This window comes from Salvelinus namaycush, chromosome 38 (genome assembly GCF_016432855.1).
Source record: "Salvelinus namaycush isolate Seneca chromosome 38, SaNama_1.0, whole genome shotgun sequence".
Classification (NCBI taxonomy): Eukaryota; Metazoa; Chordata; class Actinopteri; order Salmoniformes; family Salmonidae; genus Salvelinus; species Salvelinus namaycush.
This window is the reverse complement of record NC_052344.1, coordinates 3430416-3443683: the sequence shown is the minus strand read 5'-3', so window position 1 is coordinate 3443683 and position 13268 is coordinate 3430416. Positions and strand designations below refer to the sequence as shown.

General features: G+C 42.3%; 1 protein-coding gene across 1 annotated transcript in view; it reads left to right on the top strand.

Moving 5' to 3' along the window:
* The window catches only part of LOC120031782 (D(4) dopamine receptor-like), a 52547-nt gene extending 50595 nt beyond the window's left edge, over positions 1 to 1952 (top strand). The window contains exon 5 of the mRNA XM_038977602.1: positions 1750 to 1952. Coding sequence (XP_038833530.1) covers positions 1750 to 1952 — 203 coding nt within the window. The remainder of the gene's footprint in view (positions 1 to 1749) is intronic.
* The last annotated feature ends 11316 nt before the right edge of the window (positions 1953 to 13268 follow it).

Below are 13268 nucleotides of genomic sequence, written 5' to 3'. Positions count from 1 at the left end.
GTGGGGGGGGGGAATTGTTGCGTTGCTTTATTGTTCTTTCAAAACCTTTTCAGTAACATTGTTTCTCTGTATTGCTATTCTGAAGTGCGGTTGCTTTCATTGTGGTTCCACTCGTTTGTAGAAGGTGTTAAAAGGAAAATGTGTTCAAGTTAAAGGGGGAGATGTCATAGTGTGCACCAGAGTGGGACGTCATGAAGCAGTGCGTCAGTTATCTTGAGTCTTTCCGGTGAGACGCGCATCCAAACAACTTACCTAGAATGGTACTCCACTGTGGCTGTAGCACAACAAAATGTGGAATAAGTCAAGGGGTGTGAATAGTTTCTGAAGACACTGTATTTGACAGAGCGATTTTATCGAACTTTAAGTCTGAACAGTTCTTCCGGTACATTTTCAGTGTAAATTGTTAAAAGTAGTTGAACCCATAAACTTTGAAATCAATGGTTTGAAAAACATATTATTATGCATTACATAATAACACAGCATTACAGCAGTACAAAACAAGGATCAGATTTTTGCAATCTGAGACCACAGGGGATGGCATCTATATAACAAACACTGAACGCTTCAAAGAGGCTACATGCTGAGAAGGGGCTAACATTTTGATTATATGAGAAAAAGGCTCACACTCCGTGGCTATAAATTCAACATTTGAAAACACAAGACTGTTAAAATGCAACGAGGGTAGACGATGGTGTTAGACGGCGTTGTTGCTCCACAGATTTAGCAGGACGTGTTTAGCACTATGCTAGTGTTGTTGTGAAGGATAGAGGAATGAATAATACCACCATCCACAGCATAGTCTCTTCCCACAATGCTGGGCCTGTTTGCTTACTGTACTAATGCAGGACCGCATCTATCCACTGACAAACCTGTTCCCTGCTGTGTCTGAACGGACAAAGCAGGGAGAAATAGAGTCCGTAGTCTATGTGTTGTGGATCTAAGCTGTATCATACCATACGTGTGTGTGCGTGAACAGGTGTGAGTGTTGGCACGTGCTGAATGGGTGGAAAATATGACATACACACACCCGTTGTCTATGTACATCTACGCACATCTACTCTGAGAGTCGTTCACGCCATAACTGGCGCAGGCCATGTGTACAGGCAGAGCTGACTAACTTTACTCAGTGTGACAACGTTATCATGGCACGTTTGCTGGAAAGGTGATGAAGTGTTACCAGCTAGTTAGCTAGCGACCAAATATACAGTTAACACATGATGTGTCTGTAAGGTATTATGGTAATGCAGCCTGCAGTACAAGGAGAGGACGCCATCTCCTCGGAAACAGCCACTTGACTGCAATCTTCTACCATGGTTCACATGATCTGTGCAAACACTTTTTGATGCCACATGCATCTATTCTACACACCCGCACACAGATAATACAAATTCAGAACCTCTATAAGCTTTTCCCCAATGGAACGTCACATGATATTTACCATCTCACATTATGCCAACATACTCGTATTAAACACAACCTCTATAAGCAGTGTCTGTCATGAACATCTTTTCCTCAATGTCATAGCACATTGATGTTTACCATCTCACATTATGGTAATATACTGTAGTTATGTATCCCTTGCCATGTATTGATTTATTGAAAAGACTGACTGCTTCACCTTTTCCCTCTTCCCCCCCTTTTCCTCCTCCCTCTTCTTCTCCTTCCCTCCCCTCCTCCCTCTTCTTCTTCTCCCCTCCCCTCCTCCTCCCCTCCTCCCCTCCTCTTCCGCCCTCTTCTCACCTATACCAGGTGTGTTCCTAGCCTGTTGGACGCCTTTCTTTGTGGTACATGTGACCAACGTGCTGTGCGTGTCCTGCAAAATCAGCCCCACTCTGATCTCCGTGGTAACGTGGCTGGGCTACGTCAACAGTGCTGTCAACCCCATCATTTACACGGCCTTCAACGCAGAGTTCCGAAATGTCTTTCACAAACTTCTCTGCTGTCGAGCATGAGACCTGAGTTCTGAGATTTCTTTGACAAACTATTCATTGAGATAGAACAACAATTATCTTTATGGTTCAACCTGAGACCTGAATTCTAGAATGTTGCTCTCGGCCATGAGACCTGAATTAAATGATCTTTCACAAAACTCCTCGGTTGCTGGATGTGAGAGTGACTTCTTTACCCAAAGGGGTTTCCCTGGATTTAAGTGCTGGCAGAACGTGAGGTTGTCAAAATGGATGAACAATACAGGGGACAACATGACAGGATTTGACTAATGCCTTAGTTGACATATTGTGAACTGAAAGACAGTGGCTCACTGTATCTGATGTTTCTATATTGAAGTTGATACTGTGCGACTGTTTTTTCTCCTGTAAAATACTGCTTGGTTACAGAAAATGGGGAATACTGTTAATATCATAGCCCAAAGGCATAAAATATGTGAACAATGTGCACATTTAAGAACATCTAACTATTTGATATGTGAGTTTTGATCTCTCTCAGAATGAAATGTTGATGTTATGTACGGTTCTCAGTTTTGATTTAATAATGTGCAGGTTTTCTGTATTGGTATTGTATTTTCTTTAGAATTGACTTAGTCTCCATTTATCCTGAGGATTTGGGAGACTTTAGGGACATTGGGTAGCTCAAGAGGAACTTCAATTATACAACAAACATAGTGAAATAAAGGTTAAGTAAAAAATACAAAAAAACACAACATTGTCTATCTTGTGGATTGTAGATAATATTATGAACATTTACGCCACAAGAAGTGACAAATGACAGACTTCAGGGCCAACATTGTGGAAAGAACTATTTAAGATGATATCATTTGTAAAGTTATACTATGACCTATTTTGACGAAAGTGCTGTGAATGTGACAAATGTAAACAACTCTCTTTGTCGTCGATGGAAAAATAATAAAACATGTTCCATATGATACGTATGACGATACTAAATGACACATACGATGATACAAAATTATACGTATGATGATACTAAATGATACGTATGATGATACTATATGATACGTATGATGATACTATATGATACGTATGCCATATTTCCCCTACGTACGAAACTGAGAACACTAGTCGCAATCAGAATTAAATCATTTCAGCCCAAATGACATAGATAAAATCTATTTATCCATGTCACTGAGAGCGATACGGAATGTTGGTCGATTCCCTCATCAAAAGCCACAGAAGACACTGCTATATTACACACACAGGAAATTACCATTACACGTGAAATGATCCTTGCCTGTTATCTACAAGGCGGAGAGAGAAACTAAATCACGCAATTTCACCTCGAGCGTTAAGGCTTGAGCGCTGGGCTTAATGAGGTGTCTTTGCTGTGGCTGGTGGACGCAGCTCTCACCCAGCTAGAGGAGCACATACACCCAGAGATAGGGAGCTGAGATTTGGACCAGTGAGCCATACTTAGTGACCAGCCACCATGTATGAAAACAATCCATGTAGATCTGATCCACAGCCAGCCACCGACCACACTAGCAATCTTCCACACAGCAGGCCTGAAAGCCAAGGCAGAGCAACAAGAGTGATGAATCACAGTTTGTCGTTTTAATCTCTGGCCATGCTATGATGACCTGTCACAATGAAATGTGACTCTACTTAATTTGTATTTTATTTAACCTTTATTTAACTAGGCAAGTCAGTTAAGGACAAATTCTAATTTACAATGATGGCCTACCAAAAGGTCTCCTGTGGGGACAGGGGATTAAACACAAAAATAAATTCAATAAAAATATAGGACAAAACACACATCACGACAAGAGAGACAACACAACACTACATCAAGAGAGACCTAAGACAACAACATAGCATGGCAGTAACACATGACAACACAGCATGGTAGCAACACAAGATGACAACAACATGGCAGCAGCACAACATGGTAGCAGCACAAAACAGGGTACAAACATTATTGGGCACAGACAACAGCACTAAGGGCAAGAAAAGAGAACAATACATCACGCAAAGCAGCCACAACTGTCAGTAAGAGTGTCCATGATTTGAGTCTTTGAATGAAGAGATCTTTCACTGTCCAGTTTGAGTGTTTGTTGCAGTTCGTTCCAGTCGCTGAAAAGACAAGCAGCCAAGGGATGTGTGTGCTTTGGGGACCTTTTATAGAAACATTTGTGGTCATACGCAAATCCTTAAATACATAGGTGCTGGGCTAATAAAGAATACTAGAATAGAACAAAAGGGCCGCACACCGTTAAAGCTCCCAATTCACCGCATTATTGACGTTTTCATCCAAAATGGATATTCGTCAGGTCAAACACACTGAGTGTTCAAATTCCAAAATATACACATTTCACCTCACGTGACCATGGCGCATGGTGGGTGCAAAAAACATTTTTATATCTCTAATAATTAAATAACAATGAGATGGGTACATGTAATGGTTCCAGAACATAATATATATTTACAAAATGACCAAGTGGGTAACCTGGAAGGCAAGACAAATCAAAGTGAAGTAACATATTCAGGTAAGAAATGGTCTGATATCAAACTCTTGGTTCAGGCCTCTAGGAGACATGGTACACAAACGGTGAATCCAATACAATTCTCTTCTCAATAATAGATTATCAGTATCTCTGCCCCTCCTAGGAGTCTAAACATGTTCGATGCCAATGTATCTCAGAGAGCTAATGTTGTGACGAGCCTCCATGAAATGCGCAGCCACAGGGTTTCTCTGGTCAAGGGTCCTGATATTACTCCTGTGTTCTGCCATCCTTGTTTTCAGAGCTCGTTTTGTTTTTGCTACATAGCATAGACCACAAATACACTTGATCAGGTATATCCATTTTTTGGTGGAACACGTAATGATGCCCTTAATCTTAATGACCTTGCCCGTAAGCGGGTGATTGAACATTGTGCATTTGTTCGTGAAGTTACACTGCACCATCCGCCACATCTATAGTTACCATCCGGGCACTGGTGGAAGATCAGACCTCACCACCGTTTCACTGATGTTGGGGGATGTTTACTAAGACTACTTCTGTAAATATCTTTTCCAGTTGTGGATCAGTGCTCAAGATGTACCAGTGTTTTTTAATGACGTGGTTAAACTGTTTACCATGTGGCGAGTACTGAAGGAAGCATTGAACGCGTTGGTCAGGAGGGCGGAGAGGGTTGGGCGTGAGGCTGTCATCCCAAGTCATATTTTTATAACATTCCCTTGCGTCAAGCAGCCATTCCTCTGGGTAACCCCGCTGTCTGAAACGCTCATCCAGATGGTCGGTTTGTTTGACATAGTCACTCTATGTACTGCAAATCCTACTTATGTGTCACGTTCGTTGAAATGAGCGGACCAAGGCGCAGCGTACATAGAGTTCCACATGTTTATTTAAATAAAACTCACCAAAAAAAACAATAAAGAGCAAACGAGACGTAACGACTGGAGTGCTCACAGGCACTACACAAAAACAAGATCCCATAAACTAAAGGTGGAAAAAAGGCTGTCTAAGTAGGATCCCTAATCAGAGACAACGATAGACAGCTGCCTCTGATTGGGAACCATACCCGGCCAACAAAGAAATAGAAAACCTAGAATGCCCAACAAAATCACACCCCGACCTAACCAAATAGAGAAATAAAAAGGCTCTCTAACGTCAGGGCGTGACCGTATGCGACTGTATTGGCAAATGGGTAGGCCTTTTTTTAGGGGTGTAGGGTGGAAGCTGTCTCCGCGTAACAGGGAATTCCTGTCCGTCGGCTTCCTGTATAGATCCGTACTAAACCCCCCCCATTCCTCTTAATCAAAATGTCAAGAAAACTTATTTCATGCGCATCAAATATGAGGGTGAATTTCAAATGTTCACTGCTTGTATTGATGAAGGAGTGGAATCGATGAAGTTCCTCTGCTGTGCCCTGGAATAGAACGAATACGTCATCAATGAAGCGTTTCCCTAGTCTAATATGGCGCAAGAATAGATTATTAGGGCTGAAAATCACATTCTTCTCAACGACAAAAAAAACATACAGATTGGCATAATTCGGTGCCATTTCACTACCCACAGCAGTTGAATGAACATGTCATTTTCAAACATGAAAAAGTTCTTAGTCAGAACAATCCCAGCCAGTTCAACAATACAGTTAGTGCTAGGGAGTGTGCCAGTGGGTCATTGACTGAGGTAGTGTGCCATGGTTTCTAGGCCTCCATGATGGAGGATATTAGTATACAGTGATTCAACATCAAAGCAAGCCATAAGCATCTCCCCATTGATATTGTGCATTGTCTTGAGGGTGTTAATCACGTCCATAGAATTGCGTACATATGCAGGGTTTTAGAAAGAAATCTACAACAGCAGAAATATCTTCAGTCAATGAGCCAATGGAGGCCACAATCGGTCTCCCTGGTGGCTAATCCAGTCGTTTTTTGGATTTTTGGTAAGGCATGAATGATGCTCCTGATTGGATAGTCTACTTTCATGAACTCATATTCTTTTGCATAATGTCTCCACTTTCCATAAGAGACTTCAGCTTGCAGTGAATCTCATCTTTGAACAGTGGTGTAGGGTCACGTGACAATTTCTGATACAAATTTGTGTTGTTCAATTGTCCCCGGATCTCATTCACATAGTCATCACGGTTTAACAACACCACTATCGAAGTGGAATCATTTTTTTGAAACATCCAATGCTTGCCTCTGTTCTTTAGGGAGATTATTGTAAACTCTGTATTCTCATTTCTTATTCAAAATCCCACAACACTTCTTTTTCCACTAATCTGCAGTATGTTTCTAGGGAGGGATTTCTGGATCTGGGCAGACAAAAAGTGGATTTAGCTCGAAAAGGGGACATTTAACACAATGTGACTGGCAGAACGGGTGTTGTATGTGGAGGATGAGGGCTGCAGTAGATATCTCAGAGAGGGGGGAGTGAGGCCTAAGAGGTTTATATAAATAAACATCAACCAGTGGGTCTTGCAACGGGTATACAGAGATGACCAGTTTACAGAAGAGTTTAGAGTGCAGTGATGTGTCCTATAAGGAGCATTGGTGGTAATGGTAAAGAACATCTAGTCGCTCGAGAGCACCCTTACCTGCAGATCTATAAATTACGTCTCCGTAATCTAGCATGGGTAGGATGGTCATCTGAATCAAGGTTAGTCTGGCAGCTGGGGTGAAAGAGGAGCGATTTCGATATAGGAAACCAAGTCTAGATTTAACTTTAGCCTGCAGCTTTGATATGTGCTGAGAGAAGGTAAAACCAAGAGATGACGCCGATAGAGATGGTCGCCTCGCTTCAAGTCATTAGGAAACTATGCAGTATTTTGTTTTTATTATGTATTATTCACGGACACCGATGTCTTGCTTCCAGACAAACGAAACACCTTCTTTGCCCGTTTGGAGGATAATGTGCAACAGACCCGGCCCGCTACCAAGGTCTGCGGGCCCCCCCTCTCCTCCGTGGCCGACGTGAGTAAGACATTTAAAAGTGTTAACCATCGCAAGGCTGCTGGCCCAGACGGCATCCCTAGCCGCGTCCTCAGAGCATGCGCAGACCAGCTGACTGGTGTGTTTACGGACATATTCAATCGCTCCCTATCCCAGTCTGCTGTCTCCACATGCTTCAAGATGGCCACCATTGTTCCTGTACCCAAGAAGGCAAAGATAACTGAACTAGTAGCAGTGTGAGTGCCCCAGTAGCACTCACTTCTGTCATAATGAAGTGCTTTGAGAGACTAGTCAAGGATCATATCACCTCCACCTTACCTGCTACCTGCTACCTGCCACCGTAGACCCACTTCAGTTTGCATACCGCCCCAACAGGTCCACAGACGATGCAATCGCCATCACACTGCACACTGCCCTATCCCATATGGACAAGAGGAATACCTACAGTTGAAGTCGGAAGTTTACATACACCTTAGCCATATACATTTAAACTTAGTTTTTCACAATTCCTGACATTTAATCCTAGTAAAAATTCCCTGTCTTAGGTCAGTTAGGATCACCACTTTATTTTAAGAATATCAAATGTCAGAATAATAGTAGAGAGAAATATTTATTTAAGCTTTTATTTCTTTCATCACATTCCCAGTGGGTCAGACGTTTACATACACTCAATTAGTATTTGGGAGCATTGCCTTTAAATTGTTTCACTTGGGTTAAACGTTTCGGGTAACCTTCCACAAGCTTCCCACAATAAGTTGGGTGAATTTTGGCCCATTCCTCCTGGCAGAGCTGGTGTAACTGAGTCAGGTTAGTAGGCCTCCTTGCTCGCACACGCTTTTTCAGTTCTGCCCACGAATTTTCTATGGGATTGAGGTTAGGGCTTTGTGATGGCCACTCCAATACCTTGACTTTGTTGTCCTTAAGCCTATTTGCCACAACTTTGGAAGTATGCTTGGGGTCATTGTCCATTTGCGACAAAGCTTTAACTTCCTGACTGATGTCTTGAGATGTTGCTTCAATATATCCAAATCATTTCCCCTCCTCATGAAGCCATCTATTTTGTGAAGTGCACCAGTCCCTCCTGCAGCAAAGCACCCCCACAACATGATGCTGCCACCCCTGTGCTTCACGGTTGGGATGGTGTTCTTCGGCTTGCAAGCATCCCCCTTTTTTCTCCAAACATAACAATGGCCATTATGGCCAAACAGTTCTATTTGTGTTTCATCAGACCAGAGGACATTTCTCCAAAAAGTACGATCTTTGTCCCCGTGTGCAGTTGCAAACCGTAGTCTGGCTTTTTTATGGCGGTTTTTGAGCAGTGGCTTCTTCCTTGCTGAGACGCCTTTCAGGTTATGACAACTCGTTTTACTGAGGATATAGATACTTTTGTACCCTTTTCCTCCAGCATCTTCACAAGGTTCTATGCTGTTGTTCTGGGATTGATTTGCACTTTTCGCACCAAAGTACGTTCATCTCTAGGAGACAGAACGCATCCCCTTCCTGAGAGGTATGACGGCTGCGTGGTCCCGTGGTGTTTATACTTGCATACTATTGTTTGTACAGATGAACGTGGTACCTTCAGATGTTTGGAAATTGCTCCCAAGAATGAACCAGACTTGTGGAGGTCTACAGTTTTGTATCTGAGGTCTTGGCTGATTTTTTTTTTCCCCACGATGTCAAGCAAAGAGGCACTGAGTTTGAAGGTAGGCCTTGAAATACATCCACAGGTACACCTCCAATTGACTCAAATTAAGTCAATTAGCCTATGAGAAGCTTCTAAAGCCATTACATAATTTTCTGGAATTTTCCAAGCTGTTTTCAAGACACAGTCATCTTAGTGTATGTAAACTTCTGACCCACTGGAATGTGTGAAATAATCTGTCTGTAAACAATTGTTGGAAAAATGACTTGTGTCATTCACAAAGGAGATGTCCTAACCGACTTGCCAAATCTATATTTTGTTAATAAGAAATTTGTGGAGTGGTTGAAAAACGAGTTTTAATGACTCCAACCTAAGTGTATGTAAACTTCCGACTTCAACTGTATGTAAGAATGCTGTTCATTGACTACAGCTCAGCATTCAACACCATAGTACCCTCTAAGCTCATCAGGTGGTGAAGGTAGGAAACAACATCTCCACCTAGCTGATCCTTAACACTGGGCCCCACAATGTTGCGTGCTCAACCCCCTCCTGTACTCCCTGTTCACACATGACTGCATGGCCATGCACGCCTCCAACTCATTCATCAAGTTTGCAATCGACACGACAGTAGTAGGCTTGATTACCAACAAAAATGAGACAGCCTACAGGGAGGAGGTGAGGGCACTCGGAGTGTGGTGTCAGGAAAATAACCTCTCCCTCAACGTCAACGAAACAAATGATCGTGGACTTCGATAAACAGCAGAGGGACCACCCCCTATCCACATCGACGAGGAGGCTGAAGAAATTTGACTTGTCACCTAAAACCCTCACAAACTTTTACAGATGCACAATTGAGAGCATCCTGTCAGGCTGTATCACCGCCTGGTGACTGAAAAACAGCTTCTATCTCAAGGCCATCAGACTGTTAACCAGCCATCACTGACACAGAGAGGCTGCTGCCTACATACAGACTCAAATCATTGGCCACGTTCATAAATGGATCACTAGTCCCTTTAAATAATGCCACTTTAATAATGTTTACATATCTTACATTACTCATCTCATATGTATATACTGTATCTTATACCATCCATCTTGCCAATGCCGCTCGGTCATTGCTCATCCATATATTTATATGTACATATTCTTATTCCATCCTTTTAGATTTGTGTGTATTAGGTAGTTGTTGTGGAATTGCTAGATTACTTGTTAAATATTACTGCACTGTCGGAACTAGAAGCTAAAGTATTTCGCTAAACTCGCATTAACATCTGCTTAACCATGTGTATGTGACAAATACAATATAATTTGAGCCATACTCCCAAGTAATTGCATGAGGTGACTACCTCAAGCTCTAAACCCTCAGAGGTAGTAATCACACCTGTGGGGAGACGGGCATTCTTCTTGCCAAACTACATGATCTTTGTTTTGGAGGTGTTCAGAACAAGCTAGTTTTGTTATTTTTAAATATGTTTTTGTATTTTTTTCTCCTTTATTTAACTAGGCAAGTCAGTTAAGAACAAATTCTTATTTACAATGACGGGCTACCAAGGCAAAACCCAGACGATGCTGGGCCAATTGTGCGCCGCTCTATGGGACTCCTAATCACAGCCGGATGTGATTCAGCCTGGATTCGAACCAGGGACTGAAGTGACGCCTCTTGCACTGAAATGCAGTGCCTTAGACGCTGTGCCACCCGGGAGCAAGTAGATAAGGGCAGAGAAAGCTTGTTGGACACTAAGAAAAGCTTTGTTGTAGACCGTTTAACACAGAATCCGGGGAGGGGCCAGCTGAGTATAAGACTGTATCATCTGCATATAAATGGATGAGAGAGCGTCCTACTGCCTGAGCTATGTTGTTGATGTAAATTGAGAAGAGCGTGGGGCCTAGGATCGAGCCTTGGGGTACACCCTTGGGGTACACCCAGCCTTGGGGTACACCCAGTGTCTGAGACAGCAGATGTTCTGACTTTCTACACTGCACTCTTTGAGAGAGTGTCACGTGTGCTCCCTCTAGATCACCAGGCTGCTCATTATGGCGCACACCTGTCACCATCGTTACGCGCATCAGCGCATAATGACACTCACCTGGACTCCATCACCACCTTGATTACCTGCCCTATATATGTCATTCCCTTTGGTTCCTTCCCAAGGCGTCATTGTTTTTGTTTCAGTTTCATGTTTGTGCGTTGTTCGTGTTTCTTGTTTTGTATTATATTTTCATTTATTTATTCAATTATTCACTCCCTGAACTTGCTTCCCTACGCCCAGCGCACACGTTACAGAGGTAGTTAGCTAACCAGGCCAAAGACCCCTCAGAGACACCAATATTCCTTAGCCGACCCTAAAGGCAAAGGCAGTCCGAGGGAAAATGGCCCACAAGTCTGTCGGACACCAGGGGTTTGCTAGAGCGTTATCGCGCAAAAATACTCATAAACGCAAGGGATCACTGCCGCTACCTCGCTTTCCAACCAAGGCGCATGAATAGAGGAGAAAACTGAGGTACAGAGGAGATTCAGCAACTCTTGAAGAACAATTGAATGAAATAAAAAGGCTTCTTTATTGTTAAAAGTAGAACCAACGTGTTTCGGCTATTGGCCATTTTAAAACTGACAGAGGAGCTTTAAAGTACGGTATTTATCCTTTGAAGACGGCATTGATAAATACTGTATCAAATCAAGGAAGGAATCCTATTATGTTCATTTTTGATGCATGGTGCATTACAGAGAGAATCTCTTCCACCTGGGGTCTTTGTCACTGACTAAATAAGACAGGGTATTGAACAGAGAAAATAGGTGAGAAAATCTATTCCGACCTGTTTAATCTGCTTCCCTCCAATCCCTCTTTATGCCTATTAACACTGCATTTTGAAGAGGCCTACCTTTCAGTCTCCTTTCCTTTCAAGACCTGTGGCCCTCTTCAAATAGTAAAAAACTTTAATAGATCACCAAGGCTTTGGTGTCGTCCATTTTCCCTTTACTTAGATCCATCCATTTCATTCACATAAAAAGTCATGTTCTATTATCCGAAACCATATATTCAATATGGAGGAACATTTTGAAAGTCAATTTCTTTCCAAAGAGGTTCTTCAATATTCTCTCATTCTCACTCTCAATGTTCTCTTATTCTCACTCTCAATGTTCTCTTATTCTCACTCTCAATGTTCTCTTATTCTCACTCTCTATGTCAAACCCAAATAGACCATCAGTAAAATGACATATGCTGCTGTCAGTGCACAACAGGAGAAGTTAATTAAAGTAAAGTTAACATGGCCAAGCATGTAGTTAGGCAGTCAGAGGGATTGAAGCCCAGCAGATTGAAGTCCAGAATGGTTTCACACATACAGAGAAGATATAAACAGGGGAGTCTGAATGCCTCACAGCTGTTATAAATCAAAACCTCGGCCCTCAGCATCTAATGATAGAAATATAAATAATTCAGCCTACAGTATACATTTTGTAATTTCATGGATTGGATGTTCAATGTACAAAGCCGAAAGGAAAAATGGAATCAAAGTATACAAGAAGGATACAAGAATTCAAACTATCGATTTATATGTCAAACAAACTGGGCTGATGTGTGATAAATGGAGAAGGAGGAGAAGAGGGGGGGGGGGGGGGGGGGTGTCGACAGGAAGAGGCCGTGTTTTGTTGTGGAGGAATGTGAAAAGGAAGGAAAAGTAATATCAAACAGTATGTATGGATTTTCTCAAAAGCTCAATGTCCTGTCTGTCTGTCTGTCTGTCCGGTTTCTGTATGTCTGTCCATCTGTCTGTCTTCCTGTCTCCCATCTTTAAGTTAAAAAGGTCATTTATTTTTTAAACTTGAAAACGATCACAGTATTCAGCAATTAACTTTTTTTATTAAGTATTCTCTCAACTCATAGCTGGTGCCTAAAACATTGGCATTCGTCCACACTTAAATTAACAGGAATGCATGAATGGTATGTAACGACTGTCTAATGCCTCCTCCTCGGATGAGGAGGAGGAGTAAGGGTCGGACCAAAACGCAGCGTTGTATGCAGACATAATGGATATTTATTAAAGAAAGACGAAACACGAAAACTCTTACACAAACTACAAAACAACAAACGACGTAGACAGACCGGAACTTGAGCACATATAGTACATATAGACACGAAGAACGCACGAACAGGAAAGACTAGCCAAACGAACGAACAAACCCCGTGTGGTGCAACAGACACAGACACAGACACAGACACAGACACAGACACAGACACAGACACAGACACAGACACAG